Source organism: Emys orbicularis, chromosome 1, assembly GCF_028017835.1.
Source record: "Emys orbicularis isolate rEmyOrb1 chromosome 1, rEmyOrb1.hap1, whole genome shotgun sequence".
In the NCBI taxonomy this organism is placed as follows: Eukaryota; Metazoa; Chordata; order Testudines; family Emydidae; genus Emys; species Emys orbicularis.
The window spans coordinates 230,338,742-230,357,997 of NC_088683.1; the positions used below are offsets into that span (position 1 = coordinate 230,338,742).

The following is a 19,256-nucleotide window of genomic DNA, read 5'->3' on the forward strand; positions in this document are numbered from 1 at the left end:
AATCACAGTGGGGGGTATCTATGATGACGAGGAATAAAATTTTTGGAAAGCTTTAGTGTGATATAGTGGATGTTTACTCCCCTAACTGTAAAGCTTGTGTAAATCCTTTGGAAAACACCATTTATCAATTAACTGGCAGGTGTGAAGTGTTGCATTCTAAAGGGATTATCACCTTTGTTCCAACCAGATCAGGGAAGAGGTGGGAGTGGGTGAGGGGGAAGAAAGACACCCACTGAAGTCTGATTACAGTGAATGAAGGTTCAGCTGGTACTTTTGCTTCCCCAGTTGAGAGTGGAGGAGGAGAGGGGTCTCTACTGTTGTCTCTCACGCTTTCCTTGGCTGGTGAAGTGAAGGCTGGGGAGATGACAGTTTTACTTCACTGTGTGCCTGTGTAAAATTTTTATATTCTTGCAAAATAATGCTTTAATTGCCTAACGATGGAACCGCAAAGAAAGTGAACAGTAGCAGCTTTGTATAGAGAAATATCTTATGAAATATTTCCTGGTGACTCAACCTCTATTTGTTAAATTGATCTAAGATCTGATGGATTTCTGTATAATGTCTCTTTAAACAAAATCTTACTGTTGTAATAATTGTTTTGTTTCTTATATTTACATGGCTAGGATCTGTAAACCTGTTAATATTTCCTAAATAAATAGTGTGTGTGTGTGTGTGGAATCATTAATTTTGCAATCTTATCTTCAAGTGCGTTTTGCCTTGAAATCTTTTCCAGTTGACAGTTGTTAATGAAGATTTCAATCTTAATCAAAATTTCTTACTGTTCCCCCAAAGGTAGTTTGCTTCTTGGACCAAAAACACTCCTGAAAAATGGACTACAGTTATTACCAATTCTATACTGACTACTGATTTGTTGCTCCAGTTTTGTATTTGTTTAGACTAGGAAAAGTGGTCAAGTTTAGCCTGAGGTTAGTCAACACATTTCCACTCACAGTTTAACACAGTTCTCTCTCCTACCTCTAAACCCCTACCAGCAAAACAAAACCCAACCTTAAAAATCATCCTCTACGCTACGCAGAATATTGATCCCAAAAATGGAGCAGTAAGAGACTCAATGAAGTCCACTAGGGATTTCACTATTGTTATTGATTTTATGTAGAAGGTGTTCAGATACTACAGTGATGGTGTATTCATCATCATTTACTGCATACATATTTAGAGAGCTCATCTCAACTTTTCCCTGATCTAGACACACTATTGTCTCACTTTAGCTAGTATGGACATCAATCAGCTAAATTGAGGCAAAAGTTGTTAACCTGTATATCTATGCTTGGGAAAAGATTAAGGTTAGGTAGGGGTTAGCTAGATATTTTAGCTAACATGAATCTCATCTGAACCACTTTCCTAATGTATACAAGTCCTTAGTGACAGGCTGGGATTTTCAGAGGAGCCTTACTCGCTTAGGTTCCTTTGAACCTTCCCTTAAGAAAGACTGTGTCATTTGAAGTAGTAGTCATGATGCATTAATTTCCAAATAAGTATTTGAGAAAGAGCAATCTGAAACCAAGCTCATGATGTCAGGCAAAGTGTTTCTCTGAGTTTAAATTTTCAAAAATGACTAGTGATTTTCAAGTGGGTGGTTAATGTCACAACCTGGACAGTTGTGCTGCAACTATACGAATACAAGTCTATTGTGAGTAGACCTACCTGCTGGGTTCCATGTGCTTCTAAGCCCACAGGGTCTGGGTAGAGTCTACTAATTGTTTCTAGCTCTGGGTCTCTAGGTTGCACTCCCAGGCTCAGACCTCGTGTCTGAGTCCTTCCTTGGGACATGGGACTCCACAGTGCAGCCACTTAGGTCCTGAAACCAATGTCTCAGACTTTCTGAGCCCCCAGTTGCTTAGACATGCTCTCCAGAGTTCCACCTAGGCAGTAGCTACTCAAGCTTCAGGGACAATGTGGCATGGAAGCCAGGAACATGGGCTTAGCCAAGGGATTTCTTAACCGCAGTTACTCTACTCGTAAAGTATTTGAGAGTTACAGGTCTTCGAGAACAGGCCTGAGAGACATCCCTCCCGGGCCTGATCTAGTTCCTTCTGAGAGTCTGAAACTTGTCAGTGTTCAAGCTGAGCAGAGTCCTTCCTGCACATCTGGCTTACATGTGGTGATGGTCAAGCCCCCTGCTTCAGAGCAGCACCCCTTTTTAAATGGCTCTTTAAATGTTTCTTCTTTTGCCATGTGGCCAAGCTGAGAAGCTGCAGATCCATCAGCTGTGCTAGTGCCATTGTGTAGAAAATTCATAGTTCCATATGTCATAGATTTACAGGATCTGTGCCATTCCCTAACCTTTAGATAGTCCCAGGGGAGGATATGTTCAGTGTGATAGACCCCCAAAGGGTCACACTCTGCCACAAGGATAGGCCACATAGCCTCAGTGGCTCCAAAACTGTGCTTCTAGGCTCCAGCATTCCTGTTTCTCTCACTGTGAGCTATGTCCAGCGAGTCTCACTGAAGTAGATTCCTGTTCAGAGACTTTTACTCCCTTCAGGGACCAATGCATTTCAGCAAATATTTGCTTTTCAAAACAGAGTAGGGTTCTTTGAGTGATTGCTTATGTGTATTCCACAATAGGTGTGCGTGCTCCCCACGTGCACCGGTGCCGGAAGTTTTTCCTCTAGCAGTACCCATAGGGGGGAGCGCCCCCCGCAACCTCTGGAGTGGTGCCTGCCTGGCGTGGTATAAGGGGGGCTGCGCCCCCCCATCCTCAGTTCCTTCTTGCCGCCAGTGAAGGTGCGTCGGAACTGCTCTGCTCCAGCTTTGCTGTAGCTCGTCCCCAGAACTGTTCGTTCGTTTAGTACCCGTAGTTAGTTTAGTTAGTCAGTGAGCCCGGGCCGGGGCATGCGCCGAGCCCCGGCATTTAAGTCGTGCAGTTCTTGTCAGCGTTCTATGCCAAGAAGCGACCCGCACACAGACTGTTTGAGCAGCTTGGGAGAAACCCATATCAGCGAGAGGTGCAAGATTTGAAAATCATTGGACCAAAAGAGGAAGGGACATTTAGGCTCCAAGCCATTCTGATGGAGTCGGCGCTGACCCTGACCCCCGGCACGCCGCTCCGAGCCGGTACCATGCACCCAGGGCCAGCTCCAGCTTTTTGCCACTCGAAGCGGGGGAGGAGGGAAAAAAAAAGATAAAGCCGTGATTGGTGTCACTTCGGCTGCAGCTCTACCGCGCTGCTTCATTCTTTGGTGGCAATTCGGCGGTGGGTCCTTCGCTCCGAGAGGGACTGAGGGACCCGCCGCCAGATACCCGGACGTGCTGCCCCTTTCCATTGGCCGCCCCAAGCACCTGCTTCCTTTGCTGGTGCCTGGAGCTGGCCCTGTGTGCACCACGGTGTTGGTAAGCGGCGATCCGCCAGTGCCATTGACCAGTCAGGACCGCTCCCCGTCTACGGGACACGCCAAGAGGGCCAAGAAGACTCCCTCTTCGCAGCGGCACCAAGGGAAGTCTGGAACAGAGGCTAGGCCCATGTCGGGCAGTCCTCGATTCCCACCGGGCCCTAGGCGTCTGACTCACATAGAGAGGAGTAGCCCGGCCCCTTCGGAACAGGCCTCTCCGTACGTCCGGGTGCTGTCCATGCCCGAAGCTCTCCAGGCGGCCCGGGACATCTTCTCCATGCCAGTGCCCAGAGTGCCGCCGATGTCAGCCCCATGCTCCAGAGGCAAGCCTCCACTGAGATCTCCGCAGTCGCCCCTGGCTCGGTACCGGTCTCGGTCGAGGGAAAGTTCCCGAAGCCGATCACCGCCCAGCATCTGCTCGAGGCAGAGTCCACGTGGATCGCCCTAGACGCCTACCAGACTCTCAGGATGGGTTCTGTCCGGACGGGACTCACGGCACCGGTGCTCCTCAGACAGCGGATATCGACGGGACCGCGGCGGATGTCGTCGTCGGTCCTCGTCCCGGAGAGGGTACTGCAGTCGATCACGGCATGGTCGTCGACGCCATTCCCGCTCGGGCTCCTGCTCCAAGTCTCCGCCACGGCACTGCAGCCCCGGGCATTGATCGCCTCGCCGTTGCGAGTCCGCCCGTCGAGGCCGTTTGCGGAGCAGCCATTACCGTCGGTACCGGTCCTCCACGTCGAGATCGCGGTCCCGTGACCGTTGCAGATCCTGGCACTGCCGCTCCTCCCAGTTGAGAGACCGCAGGGGATCCTATACCAGCCCAGTCTCCATTCATAGCCGTCCTTCGACGGGCCAGACCGGGCAGCCGGTGCCACAGCAGATGCCGTGGCACCCAGCGTCGTGGCCAGCCTAGTGGTACCAGTGGGCACCGATGGGAGCTCGCTCGGTGGCTGGAGCTTCGGAAGCACTGTTGGCCTCCCTCTCCAGACCCCCGACAAAGGAGTCGGTGGGATGCTCGTCCTCGGTACTGTGCCCGGACTCCGACCAGGTGGTGGATCCTCCGGTGCCGGCCGACACCAAAAGCACCTCTTCGCCCCACCCAGAGGAGGTGATTGCAGCCCCGCCTCCCTCCATCCTGCAGGAGGACTGCAGGGCCCACCAAGAGCTCTTAAAGAGGGTGGCAGCAAGCCTCCACCTCCAGGCAGAGGAGATGGAGGAGCCCTCGGACTCCCTGTTCAATGTGTTGTCCCCATCGGCACCGGGTAGGGTGGCCTTGCCGCTCCATGAAGGGGTGGCTAAAATTTCAAATGCCCTGTGGCAAACACTGGCCTTGTTGGCCCCTATATCAAAAAAGGCAGAACGTAAGTACTTTGTACCCACTAAAGGGCATGAATACCTATATACCCACCCGGCGCCCAACTCCCTGGTGGTAGAGTCGGTCAACCACAGGGAACAACAGAGTCAGCCAGCTCCGACCCCAAAGAACAAAGACTCTCGGAGGCTGGACACTTTCGGAAGAAAAATTTATTCGTCTTCGAGCTTCCAGTTACGAGTGGCAAACCATCAGGTCCTCTTGGGTCGGTATGAATTTAATCTGTGGGGCTCCCTGCCTAAATTTGGGGTCTCCCTCCAGGAGCACGATAAGGAGGAGTTCAGGGCGCTGGTGGAGGAAGGGGCAATGGCAGCTCGGGCTTCCCTGCAGGCTGCCTCAGATGCTGCGGACACGGCCGCACGCCCAGTGGCCTCCGCGGTGTCCATGAGATGGGCGTCATGGCTCCTGCTCTCTGGGCTCTCCAGCGAGACGCAATCTTCCATGCAGGATCTCCTGTTTGATGGGAAAGCTCTGTTCGCAGAGGAAACAGATACAAGGCTGCATGGCATGAAGGACTCTCGCACGACCCTCCAGACCCTGGGTCTCTATGTCCTGGCTCTGGCAAAACCTAAGTTCAAGCCGCAGCAGACTCCGACCCTGGCCGCCCTCCTGAAGTATGAGGTCATACACAAGAAGCAAGGGACTATGAGAGACGCCCTCACAGGCAGTCTCGGCCTGCCCCCCAGCCTGGACCCTCGAAGGGCAAGCGGGGGGGAAAAGGCGAGGACGCTCGGGGGCAACCTGCCAGTCCTCATCAGGGATTCAACCACAATAAAGCTTCCCTTCTCCAACCAGTTGTGTGCTTTCCTTCCAGAATGGTCTCGGCTCACTTTGGACCAGTGGGTCCCCAACACCATCTCCCGGGGTTACACCCTCCAGTTTACCTCCTCCCCGCCAAACCACTCCCCACCCCCATCCCTCCTGGGGGACCCCTCGCATGAAGCTCTTTTTGAGCAGGAGGTGGGGCGGCTCCTAGGACTAGGAGTGATAGAGGCAGTGCCCAAGGAGTTCATGGGCAAGGGGTACTACTCCCGTTATTTCCTTATCCCGAAGGCCAAAGGGGATCTCAGGTCCATACTGGACCTACAGGGTCTGAACTAGCACATGGTGAAGCTCAAGTTCCACATGGTCTCCCTGGCCTCCATCATCCCCTCCCTGGATCCCAGGGATTGGTACGCCCTCGATCTACAGGATGCGTACTTCCACATCCACATATTCGAGGGGCACAAGCACTTCCTCCATTTTGTGGTGGGTCAGAATCATTACCAATTTACGGTCCTTCCATTTGGACTGTCCACTGCCCCCAGAGCGTTTACAAAATGCATGTCGGTGGTAGTGGCCTACCTCAGACGGTGGGGGGTACAGATATTTCCCTATCTGGATGATTGGCTTGTCACGGGCACCTCCTGGTCGCAGGTGAGGGATCACGTGGCGCTCCTCTTGTCCATGTGCACCGCCTTGGGCCTACTGGTAATCAACACCAAGTCCACGTTAGTCCCGGTCCAATGCATAGAGTTTATCCGGGGCGCTCCTGGATGCAGTGTCGGCCAGGGCCTCCCTCCCACCAGACAGGTTCGAGATCCTGAAAGGTCTCATCGACTCGGTCACAAGGTTCCCGGTGACAACAGTCAGGGTTTGCCTGCAGTTCTTGGGTCATATGTCGGTGTGCACGTACGTGATCCATCACGCCAGACTCAGGATGAGGCCTCTCCAGCTCTGGTTGGCCTTGAATTTCTACCAGGCCACGGACAGGATGGACAAGGTCCTCACCGTGCTGGATGCTGTGATTACCTCCCTGCGATGGTGGTCCACCCCGAACAACATGCTCCAAGGGGTTCCATTTAGGGACAGGGCCCCGTCGCTGGAGCTGGTATCCGATGCGTTGGACCTGGTTTGGGGGGCCCATGTGGGGAGCTTTCAGACCCAAGGCCTGTGGTCGGCCCAGGACCTGACCCTTCACATAAACGTCAAGGAGCTCAGAGTGGTGCGGCTGGCGTGTATGGCCTTCCGCTCGCACCTGGAGGGCAAGGTAGTCAGGGTCCTCACGGACAACACGGCCTCGATGTTCTATATCAACAGGCAAGGCGGGGCCCGCTCCTCTGCCCTCTGCCTCGAAGCCCTCAGTCTGTGGGACTTCAGTATAGCCCACAACAACCACCTGAAGGTCTTCCGCTTACCGGGCACCCGCAATGAGAGGGCAGATCGCTTGAGCAGGGACTTCTCCTCGCAACACGAGTGGTCCCTCCACCTGGAAGTGGCCCACCGGCTCTTCCGAAGGTGGGGAACTCCCCAGGCGGACCTATTTGCAACTCGGCAGAACCGGCGATGCCCCCGGTTCTGCTCCGGGGGGGCCTGGGGAAGGGCGCTATCTCCGATGCCTTTCTCCTGTCTTGGTCAGACCGGCTTCTCTACACCTTCCCCCTGTTCCCTCTAATCAGCAGGGTCCTGGAGAAGATAAAGTCGGACAAGGCCTGAGTTCTCCTGATTGCCCCGGCGTGGCCCAGGCAGTATTGGTACGGGACCCTCACGGGCCTGGCGGTAGCTCCGCCGTGGCCGTTGCCGCTCTGCCCGGACCTGCTCTCACAGGACCAGAGCCGCCTCCTCCATCCCAACCTAGCGGCTCTTCACCTTAGGGCGTGGCTGCTCATTGGTTACGTGGAGAGGAAAGGATGTGCTCAGAGCAAGTTCAGCGCGTCCTCCTTGAAAGTAGACGGCCCTCCACTCGCCACGCTTATTTGCAAAGTGGTTCTAGTTTTCTAGGTGGGTGGCAGACCAGGGTGTCTCCCCTGTGACCGCCCCGATCCAGCTTATCCTTGATTACCTCCTCCACCTGAGGGCCCAGGGCCTGGCGCCCTCATCCGTCAACGTGCACTTGGCGGCCATATCGGTCTTCCATCTGCCAGTGCAAGGACACACGGTGTTTTCCCATGCTATAACTGGCCGGTTCCTTAGGGGTCTAGACCGTCTTTTCCCGTATTCTAGACCCCCCGGTTCCACAGTGGGACCCAAACCTGGTGTTGGCTCATTTCACGGGGCCCCCGTGTGACCCACTGGCCATGTGCTCCTCGTCTCACCTCTCGTGGAAGGTGGCCTTCCTGATTGCTATCATGTCAGTCGGGCAAGTCTCCGAGCTCAGGGCCCTGACCTCCGAACCGCTGTACACGGTCTTTCATAAGGACAAGGTCCAGCTCCGCCCACACCCCGCATTCCTCCCGAAGGTGGTCTCCGCCTACCACATGGGTGAGGACATTTTTCTACCGGTCCTCTTCCCCAAGTCTCACCCATCCAGTGAGGAACGCCGCCTCGACATGCGGTGAGCTCTGGCTTTCTACCTTGAGCGGACTAAGCCATTCAGAAAGTCCTCGCAACTGTTTGTCGCCTCGACTGAGCGCGCGAGGGGCCAGCCGATTTCCACTCAGCGGCTTTCCAATTGGATTACTTTGTGCATCCGTTCCTGTTATGAGCTGGTGGGCGTTCCCCCGCCACCCATTGTGAGGGCACACTCGACCTGGGCACAGGCCTCGTCGGCTGCCTTTGTGGCCCACGTCCCCATCCAGGACATTTGTAGGGCCGCCACATGGTCGTCGGTTCACACGTTCACCTCGCACTATGCGATCGTCTCCCAAACCAGGGATGACGCCGGGTTCGGCAGGGCTGTCCTCTGTCCTGGGAACTTGTGAACTCCTACCCACCTCCAACAGATATAGCTTGGAATCACCTATTGTGGAATACACATGAGCAATCACTCGAAGAAGAAAAAACAGTTACCTTTTCTGTAACTGGTGTTCTTCTAGATGTGTTGCTCATGTTTAATCCACATCCCACCCCCCTTCCCCTCTGTCAGAGTTGTCTGGCAAGAAGGAACTGAGGGTGGGGGGAGCACGCAGCTTCCCTTTCACCATGCCAGGCAGGTGCCACTCCAGAGGTCGCGGGGGGGGCTCCCCCCTACGGGTACTGCTAGGGGAAAAACTTCCGGCACCGGTGCACGTGGCGAGCATGCACACCTATTGTGGAATAGACATGAGCAACACCTCTCGAAGAACACCAGTTACCGAAAAGGTAACTTTTTATTTTTTTATTTTTTAGTAGTCAACTGGAATACAGCATCAGGAAGCCCTTAGGTTAGCATAGAGGAAACAAACGTTAAGGCTTATTCCATATTGGTACTGAGGCAAAAATAAAAATAAATCTAATTTGGAAAGTACAAAAAACAGCAAGGTAGCAACTGGATAAACCATCAAGTGAAGGATTAGGGCATTCTTATTTGTCATGTACCAATCCTGCAAGAAATTGAATTATGAGTCTTTATATTCAGAGGTGACCCCCTGTGCTGGAGAGAAGTTGGCACTGTGCTGGGAAGATCTTAAATTAATTGGTGAGCTCTTCAGAGGAGAGTTAGGGAAATGAGGTCTTGTTGGGTTCAGTAAATCTTCCTTCTCCTTGACCAGAAAGAGCTGTCAAGTGCCTGTGAGATGAGGGATAGCCCAGCCAGGTGGAATAGTGGCAGGTGCTGGACTAGGGGAGGTGAGCCCAAGACCCTTCCAGCTATACCCAGGAGGAGAAAATGCTATACATTATTTATGGCTATTCCACATACCTTTCCCAAATCTAAACTGGGGCAGATAATTTAAATGTACTTATTAAAGAGAGACCGTAAAGTTAAAATTCATATACCATTGTTAAAAAGCAATTTCTTTAGACTTGTTAACAAAATATTCAAATAGGCAGTCTACTATCTTGCAGTGCTTCCCCAGTCCACTAACTTGCACCACTCAATCAGCACAAGGGAAGCTGGAACTTTCCGTAAGTACCCTGTAGGGAATACCCCTTGCGTGGGGGAGATCTCAGCAGGTGTAGAGCTAGCGCCTATGCCTCCTTTCCCAAAGGCCACAGCACCAGGGGCCAGTGCTAGAATATGCTTCAAGATCTCAGCTGCACCACTGTAGCACTTCAGTGTAGACAGTATCTATGCCGATGGGAGAATCCCTCCCATCAGCATAGATAATTCACATCCTCGAGAGGCGGTAGCTAGGTCAACAGAATAATTCTTCTGTCGACCTAGCACTGTCTATGCAAGGACTTAGATTTGTTTAACAATACTTAAGGGTGTGGCTTTTTCACATGCCTGACTGACCTAGGTAAACCAGTGTGATTTTTCTAGTGTAGACCAGGACTGAAACTTTCTCTTCACTATTTGTTAGTTTACATCTGTTTTGGGTTGGGCAATGAGAAAGGTCTTGAAGTTTGAAAACTATCATGCCACACCATTTTTACTAATTTAATCAGCGCAGTTAATATCTGAATCAGAATCCATTATAACAGGGTTAGGCAACCTATGGCACGCGTGCCGAAGGCGGCATTCAAGCTGATTTTCAGTGGCACTCACACTGCCTGGATCCTGGCCGCCGGTCCGGGGGGCTCTGCATTTTAATTTAATTTTAATGAAGCATCTTAAACATTTTTAAAACCTTATTTACTTTACATACAACAATAGTTTAGTTATATATTATAGACTTCTAGAAAGAGACCTTCTAAAAACGTTAATGTATTACTGGCACGTGAAACCTTAAATTAGAGTGAATAAATGAAGACTCGGCACACCACTTCTGAAAGGTTGCCGACCCCTGCATTATAAGTTTAAACCAACCCACATACCACTTGGTTGTTGCTCTCCTACCAATGGTACATGTACCATAGTTTTAGAAGTGAAGAATTAGTCAAATTCACTTGTTTATATTCAATTTCTAAATAATTGGTGTGCTGCAATGTTTGGATTGCAAACACTGCGGAGTAATGTTACTTCCTCAAGAATGGTTTCCATGGAAATTGGGAATTATACATTTTTATTTTTTGTCATTTGTTAAAACATTTGACATTAAACCGAATTGGAGATATTTAAAGACCAGTTATATGGAGGGTGTTACAGATAAGATTAGCAAGTGCGGAAGCTTTTCTCGTAAGTATTTCCATCCCTTTTTAAGAATTTTGCTTGTATTGAGATTTCTTTTCTTGGTGACTCCTGGAACGGAAAGTGAAATAATGTCTTTAATTGGCATACAGTAAAGGGTAGTAACTGATGGGGAGATTTTCAAAAAATGCCTGACGGACTGAAAAGTAAATGTCCTGACAACTTTCAGTGGGACTTCTGCTCCTAAATCCCTTGAGCACTTGAAATTCTGATCCAAGTGTCCTCAAAACTTCATAATGCATTGCATAAAGTGAACATGTGTTGTGAATGCTGTGTGGGTTTTAACAATATACTGCAACTGAAGCAGTTTTTCTAATGTTCTAATGTTTCATATTCATAATGCAGTCCAAGAGCAAACTGTTATGTTAATAATCAAGAGTATTTTCAGTGAAATAGTAAGATTTAATCTGTGAAAAGTTTTTGATCACGACACTGAGTTAGGGAAGTTTTGCAATCATTAAACAAAAGTGACCTTTTGAGAGGAGGGAATCTCGATAGTATCTGGCCCCTCTTCATGAGACATGCACATATTTTAAAACCACAGAAAAATGAATTGTTGCAGCTGAACCTCTTGGAAGTACAAATGGAATTCTAATATTTGTCGAATATTCCTTTAACTTCCTTTAACAATTTGTACTATGCTGTAGATAACTGTAAGGAAAAACATACCAAGCCATCATTTTGGTAAATTTCATTGAAATTCAGTTCCTTTTTGAGTATCTGCTGATTAAAATATTTGTACCTTCAGAGGCAGGGTTTACACTACAGAATTTTATCAGAAAATTCTTATCTGCACTATCATTGTTTCAAATGCACTGGTATTAGTATGCAGAGCCCTAGTGTGGGCAAGTCTTTGTTGGCTGGACCTGGTGCAGATAAACTGTTTGGTAGCACCAGCCATAATCTGATTTAAGGTAGTTTATATGGGTCCTTTCCACATGTAATGCACAGTAGAAGATCAGATAAGTTTATAAAGCTCTCAATATCCAAATACAAACATTTTAGCAGCATATTGTTACATGGATGTTGTATTCATAAAGGAGCTGTTCTAACAGTTTGAAAGGCAGTCATCAATCTATGAATGAAATGTGTGGTGGTTATATAAAGGAAAGAAAAAAAGGGCCACCTTTTCTCAAAAAACCCCCAACAATCCCACTTGGAATAATGATGACAGTGCTGTGTCTACATGAAGCTTTTTTTGAAATCTCACTGGGACAGTGCTGCTACTGGTAGCAGTGGTGGAAGAGCTAATGCAGATAGATCTCCAACATGTTGTAACCCATGTCTTCTGGATCCGCTTATATTAGGTCTAGATGATATAGAGGTGTAAATGCCTGTGCCCTGTCTTAATGCTCCCAGCATTATATCACCAGTGGAGGAGCATTAATGGTAATACAATGGTAAAATATTTCCCCCAAAGGGCTAGTGGAGACAAGGCTAGTGTGTAGTTCTATATTAGAGATAGTATTGTAAGAACCTTCTGGCAAGAATATTTATTGTATATCTGTCCACCTGTGTACTACGTGTAAGAATGTATACATTTCTTTTTGTAGCCACGTCATGAATACTTTAATGTCCCAGTGTACTAAATGACTTCATTCATCATGCATGCAGCATTTCAGAGAGGAGATAGACCTGACTTATTCATGGCAGAACCTTATCCTCAGCTCGGTGAAATCAATCATCTTGAACACAATAGACTATACCACAACCATTATCTTTGCTGTTGTACTTTCCTTCACCCCTTCTGTTTGTATATTCTCATGTCTCATCTTGATATAACTTGTTCCTGTCAGCATATGATCTCTTACTGTGTGAAAAGTTCCAAGTCTTATGTTTAACGTTTGTGTGGAAGTCATTCATTTGAATAAGTACATACTGTGTAACATTACTTAATCTTTTAAATATTTCAGCTGTGGTGTTACTTGAAAATACATATAAAATTGTAGTATACATCAGAAGTTTATACAGAGAAACTAGTGATCCCATGGAATAGTGTAAGGCTTATCTTTTTAAAGTGTGTATAGAATATATACATACATATGTATAAGCTTTATGTATAGTTGTAAAACTGCATACATCTCTAATGAAAAATGCAAAAGTAAAATGCATTTTTCTCTACCTTTACTTTTAATTTCTTTTGAAAGTATTTGTTGGGGTAGTGGTGATTTACTGTTTTATGTATAGAGGTAGCGGGGAGAAATTGTTATGCCTGATCGTTGGCATTTAAGCTAGATAATGTTTTTGTAATATCACAAAATCTCAGAATTCTAACATTCTGATTTGTGTTTAAAGGTTGAATACACTTGAGCATTTGTCCTCCTTTTATCGTAGTAATGATTAAAATTGTTACCCAAGTACATTCCTTTGCAACCTAATACTTCAAAGTTGTAACATTTTGCTTTTAATATTCAGTCATTAATAACATATTAAAATCTTAATGCTCATTCATCAGTATTTGTAGTTTGAAATAAGATGTATTGAATCACAAAAGGAAGACTGCTACTTTAAAGATTTCTATTAAAATAACTATCCTGAGTGTTATGCAGATCCAAGATGAAGACATATACTTCACCCTATATTGTCCACTAAAAGTGAATGTTGTTGCATTTATATAGAGCTGGTTTATCTTTAAGGCAAAGATTACATTCATTTAAATAGAAAGGAACTGGTTAAATAAATCGACCACAAACAGTTTAAAATTTCAAAAGTATTTCATATATGGTTATGTACTACATTTTAAATGTCTATCTGACTTTAAAAAAATTGGGGGACATGAAAGGGGAATTTTTGGATTTAATTTGCAGCATTCTGGGATATGTTATAGAAAACTAGATCATAGGGATGGTTTTCCATTTCCAAGTTTGTTACTCTTTTTTGTAAGACATTAACAGTTTGTGTGAACATGTGCATTTGGTTAATGCTACTTTAATCTGCATTCTCTCATGACTGTTGGCTTAAAATGCTATGCATTGAGCTGTAATGAGATGCTGTTTCTCTTGTTATCTGTATACAGCTGCTTGCTTTTAAATGACTAGATAATGAATTAGCTTCCTGGCATGTCTGAAATAAAGTATTGCATGCATTTCTGTCTCATGTGAATGGCATTTTTCTCAACTCTTGGTTCTGGTATTTCAAATGTGTATTTGTTACCTGTGTTAAATTCTGTATTGCAGATGCCTTATAAAATGTTGTAAAAAAAATTCCATAACAGCTAGATAAAAACAGATGCAAATGTTTTCTAAATCTAAAAAACACAAATAGAACTAAATATAGCATAGATCTTGTCCATGTTGTATTTAAGTCTTAAATTGATTCCTAAAGTTCATAACAAAATGTTTAAAAATATCAAGGCATCCTAAATTGGAATGATGAAGGCAGTTGGTAAGAATTCAGGATAAAATGTATCTGTCACAAGACTATCACTTATCGCTATTGTACAATAACCATACATCAAGATTTACTCGTGAGGTCTAGTTCTAGATTTTTAATAACACAGTATCCAATCAAATGCCATTTAATTTTATTTGAGTCATGAGTGAAGCAATGCGCTTAACTACACAGGATCAGTTGGCTGGAAGAAACTTTATTTTGAGGATAGTAAAAACCTTTACAATTTAAAGATTATCTGGAATTTGAATATACAGTGGTAGAAAAGTTCCTTGGTGTACAAAAATTGAAGTGGCAACATTAATCAATAGTTACCATGTAGTTTATTGTGAAAGAAGTATTTTTTGGTCATTTAGGAAATAATCAATTTCACCTCTGTAGTTGTAGGTTTTCAAATCCATTATAATTAAAAGTTAGAATCACAGAAATGTAGGACTGCAGGGGACCTAGCAGACATCAAGTCCAGCACCCTGCTCTGAGGCAGGACCAAGTAAACCTAGACTATCCCTGACAGATGTTGAAAAATTGCATTAAAATAAACAGGATAAATTTGGTCATCAAGCTCCCACAAGCTTGCATGAGAATTTAACAGTTCTATTTCTCTTAATCCAACCATAGGAATAAAGTTCGACCCTCATTTATTATAATAAATGCTTAAAATTAGTGCACAGGGAAACAAATACTTAAAAAGACACTGTCAACTCATTGTTTTAATATACTTTTCAATTTGTTTTTGTTCTGTAATATTCTCAGAGCATGAAAATGCTGTTTCTTTTCTCACCAGTTTTGATATTTCGTTTTAGAATCTCATTTCCCCCCTCTATTATGGAGTAGAAATTTGCATAAGTATTTTTAACATTTTTATAATTGATAGTATGCCAAGGCTGTTTCACACCAGCTTCCATGTCAGTACGGGTCTGGGAATATTTAAATATTGCTTCAGTGGGAAAACACATCTGTGGGTGTCACATGGCTGGAAGTGAGATTTTATGTCCTTGACTTTATTAGAAAGGGGGAAATTTTAATTTTATTGAAAAGTGAGTGGACAGAAAAAATCCACAGGATTTTGCCTAATCAGATTGTAATAGCGTTGAGTGATTTTAGTCTCCTTTTTGTACTTAATTTCCAACATTATTGATGGAGTTGTGTATACATTGAGTGTAGAATGGACCTCTTGGGTCAAATGTTGGGCTTAAGCTACTCAACAGTGTCCTTGCAAAGTACAAAAATACACCTGTTTCAAGTGAAGTGGAACTGTCTTAATATTTAATTTTGTGCCTTTAATAGTAAATCAGTGTATACACATGCGTTAATCTGAAGATTAAAAACTTGATCATTCTACGTATGACGCATATAGAGATTAAATGACTCATTTCTGAAGTGCTAATGTTACAATACTAAACCACTTGAATCAAATAGGTACTAGACTAGTCCACGGCTACTTTTAAAATGATCTAAATATTCTGTAAAACTAAACTTTCTGAGGATTTGCTGTTTAATTGTAATCTTTCTTTTCCTTGCTTCATGACATGCCTTGTTTTAGGATGCTAAAGTAAGTTTTGTTTTTCATTCTCTGGGTTGCTTTAAAATGACTGGTTTTGGTTTCAGAAAGACACAGTATCTCTTTTCATTGACTATGATGATGTTGCTAGTAATTGTGGAAATGGACAGCCCAGTTTTTCTAATTGGCTAGATCTTCTTCCAGTTGCTTAGAAATAACTCTTCAAATTCCTGAAATGAAAATCGGATATAGACTTTAGTACAGTAACTTCTCACTTAACGTCCTCCCGCTTAACGTTGTTTCAAAGTTACGTCGCTGCTCAATTAGGGAACATGCTCGTTTAAAGTTGTGCAATGCTCCTTTATAACGTCATTTGACTACCTGCTCTGTCCACTGCTTGTAAGAGCAGCAACTTGTGCAATGCTCCCTTGTAAAGTTCCTCTTCTCCGCCTCCTCCCCCTCCCTCGCAGTGCTTAGGACTTTCTGGGAGGGAGGGGCAGGAGCAGGGAAGCGCTGCATCTCCGCTCCCCCCTCCCTCCCAGAAAGTTCTAAGTGCCGCCAAACAGCTGGAGTGGAGCGGGGACAGGAAGAGGTGGGCCTGGAGCATTCCCCGGCAAAGTTGGCGCCTGTTCTTCTCCGGGGAAGCTGCCACTGCTGCTGCAAAGGTGCTTCCTAGTGTCCTTGCCTGCAGCGGGCTGTGCCTGTGTGGGGTAAGCCAGGGGCACTTCCCAACCACAGTACAGTACTGTACAGTATATAATGCCTTTTGTCTGCTCCCCAAAAATTTCCTTGGAACCTAACCCCCCGCATTTACATTAAATCTTATGGGAAAATTGGATTTGTTTAACATTGTTTCACTTAAAGTTGCATTTTTCAGGAACATAACTACAATGTTAAGTGAGGAGCTACTGTATATATAAATATATTAAACACTTATTTGCTTTATTTGGTACAGGGAAAAGGTCTTCATTGAAAATTTAGTGCAGTACCTTTAGGAAAGAACTGGTTCCAGAAGCTTATACCTGGCCTAGAATACTACAGCCCCAAATCTTGGGCTTCCCTTCACTTCAAGATTGGCCATTTCATCCTTCTCAAGTAGTTTTTGTCCAGTATACAATAGTGTCTCTAGCTGGGAGGGCTATTTTGCGAATTAATACTCTTGATTTTGCATGACTAGGACCTGTTGCTTCCAAAACTTAGGAATTTTAAAGGATTTAAAGGATATTGCATCTGTACAGTACATCAGCCATTTCATTTTTACTTGCGGGTTTTTTGGCGCTCTCCATAAAATATCACAAAATGAAATAATATTGAATCCATTACAGATTTAAAAAAAATTCATGTCTGTTTTACTAAGTTGTGACTTGTTCCATGATGATTTACTTTCTTTTTAGTGTTAAGGGGTCACAAAGCTTACAAGCCATCCCTATAAACCATGGCAAACTTATTTTAATAATCCTTTTAGAAATGCATCTGATGTCAGACATATAAACTCTCACATTTTCTCTTACAATTTTTTTTAATTATGCACTTTCCATATTAACTTTCCACATATGAGCTTGTTTGCTAGGAGCACAGGATCTGTTTACCACTGTCTCAAATTTTCCCTCCACAGGAAGCAGAGACCCCACGTAGTGTACTTGAAGAAATTGGACTCACATAAATCTCCTCTGAAGTTTCCTGGTGTTTCACATACTGTAAATGTTCACTGCCATCATTTTAATGTTTAGCTAATGGTGTAAGATGCTGTTTGTCAGTATTATTGTTTTGCTAAGTTGCTTCATTCAGGCCTACAAGAAAATATCCCATTTAAAGTTTTTAAAAAAGGAAACAAAAATTTAAAACTTCCAAAAAGGATAAAAGAAAGGGATTTCAATTCAAGACCTCTCTCTTTGGTGCATTTGAGAAAATCCTAGGTGTTGACTTCAGTAATTATACTGTTTTATAAGCAACCGTGACTTAAGGAAACAAATGAATCAGCTTCAGTACATTGTCATGTTTAACAGAAAGGAAAGTACATGTGACAACTTTAAATGTGAAATGTAACAATGTGGAACTTGGTTTTATGCAACCAAAGACTTATTTGTTCATCTACATTTTATGTCAACATTTGTGAAAAATCTGCTTTTTTCAGTTAATACAGAAAGATTGGGAATTAACTGTTTACTATGGAATTTTTTTCATTATACCAAAGAACCCTATTATGATCTGTATATCAAACTGGTATGAGCTGTTAAGGTGGCTTCATTTTTTAGCAACAGAGCTGCAACCAGACCATTTGATAGAAATGGAAGTATTCAATACAAAGATTTTACACAAAAGTACATGAGTTAAGGTATTATAAAGGGAATACAAATTATTTCTTACAACCTGCATGTTGGAACCATCCTGTCTTTAACATCAGTATTATTGCTTAACCACTGTGGATTTATACCTAGATTATGTACTTTGCCCTTCTGACTATTCAGATGAGTAGATAGATAATGTAAAATATGCTGGGGTAGCACTTGACATCATGGAGAGGAGGGGATAACCTAAAGGGAAAGTTAAAAATGTGCAATTTAAAAGTTAGAGAGAGAAGGTGGGTAAGGTAATATATTTTATTGGACCAACTTCTGTTGGTGAGAGAGAGAGAAGCTTTTGAGCTTTCTACATGTCAGGTCTGAGAAATGTACTCTGAGGGTCACAGCTAAATACCAGGAGGAACAGATTGTTTAGCTAAGCAGTTAACACACATTTCAAGGGACCATTGAAGGCAAAGTGGCCCATTAACACCCCTCCAGTCATAGGGGGAAATGGAAGGGGGAGAAGGCAACTACGGGAGGGTTGTTAGTCAGCCCTGGTGGAGCCTTCCCAAAAGTCAGGGGGCCAGGGCTCCTGCCCCTTCTGTGGCTCTGCCCAAAGCCCTGCCCCCTGCCAAGCCCGAAGCTGGAGCAGGTTGGGAGCCGTGGACTCTCCACCTCCCTGGGGCTTGGGGAGGGGGGGGAGCCCTAGAGCAGCCCATGGTCTGTGTCCCTGCCCAGCGGGCCCCCTGCCCAGGATAGGTGGAGGGCTTGTGCCCCCCCACACTGCACATGTGGCTTTTACCCCAACCCAGCTCCAGCCAAGGGATAGGGCCTCAGAGCTGCAGCCCGGCTGTGGGAAGAGCCACAGAACCAATCAGCTCTGAGGAGCTGCGGACCTTTCACCTGCCCTGGATGGGGGGCTCAGGGCTTCTCTTTAGCCCCCCACCCCGGGCAGGTGGAGGGTGGATAGTCAGTGGTGCAGCACCCCCTGCTGCGCAGGCTCCCCAGTTGGGCTCCAGCTGCTGGCCCTGGCTAGGGGGGCCTTGGGCACAAGAGGAGGGGCAGGGGCTGTGGCAAAAAAGTGGACAGGACAGGCCCATCTGCTTTCAAAAAGTGGGAGGGCCGTAGCCCCTCTCCCCCCCCCAATTCCAGCACTGATGATGTTAGTGGGTTATAGATTGTTGTAATAAACCATAAATCCAGTGACAATGTGGGTGAAAACTTTTCTCAAAGCGATCACTCTATATCTGACCTATCAGTCCTCATCCTCAAAGGAAACCTGCACAACACTTTCAAAAGGTGAGCCTGGGAGCTTAAATTCATAACTTTGCTAGACACTAAAAATCATGGACTGAACAGACACATTGAATTTATGGTTTATAAC

General features: G+C 45.4%; 1 protein-coding gene across 3 annotated transcripts in view; it reads left to right on the forward strand.

Moving 5' to 3' along the window:
• The window catches only part of AP1S2 (adaptor related protein complex 1 subunit sigma 2), a 53,321-nt gene that overhangs the window by 22,825 nt on the left and 11,240 nt on the right, over window positions 1-19,256 (forward strand). Inside the window, exon 5 of one of the 3 annotated variants that reach the window (XM_065402370.1) lies at window positions 17,203-18,128. The exons of 1 other annotated variant lie outside the window; for it this stretch is intronic. In XM_065402370.1, the coding sequence (XP_065258442.1) occupies window positions 17,203-17,250 (48 nt within the window). In that variant the 3' untranslated portion in view covers window positions 17,251-18,128. Of the gene's footprint in view, window positions 1-12,249; window positions 13,757-17,202; window positions 18,129-19,256 lie in introns of those variants that run through there. One more of the 3 variants, XM_065402377.1, reaches the window with a different exon arrangement.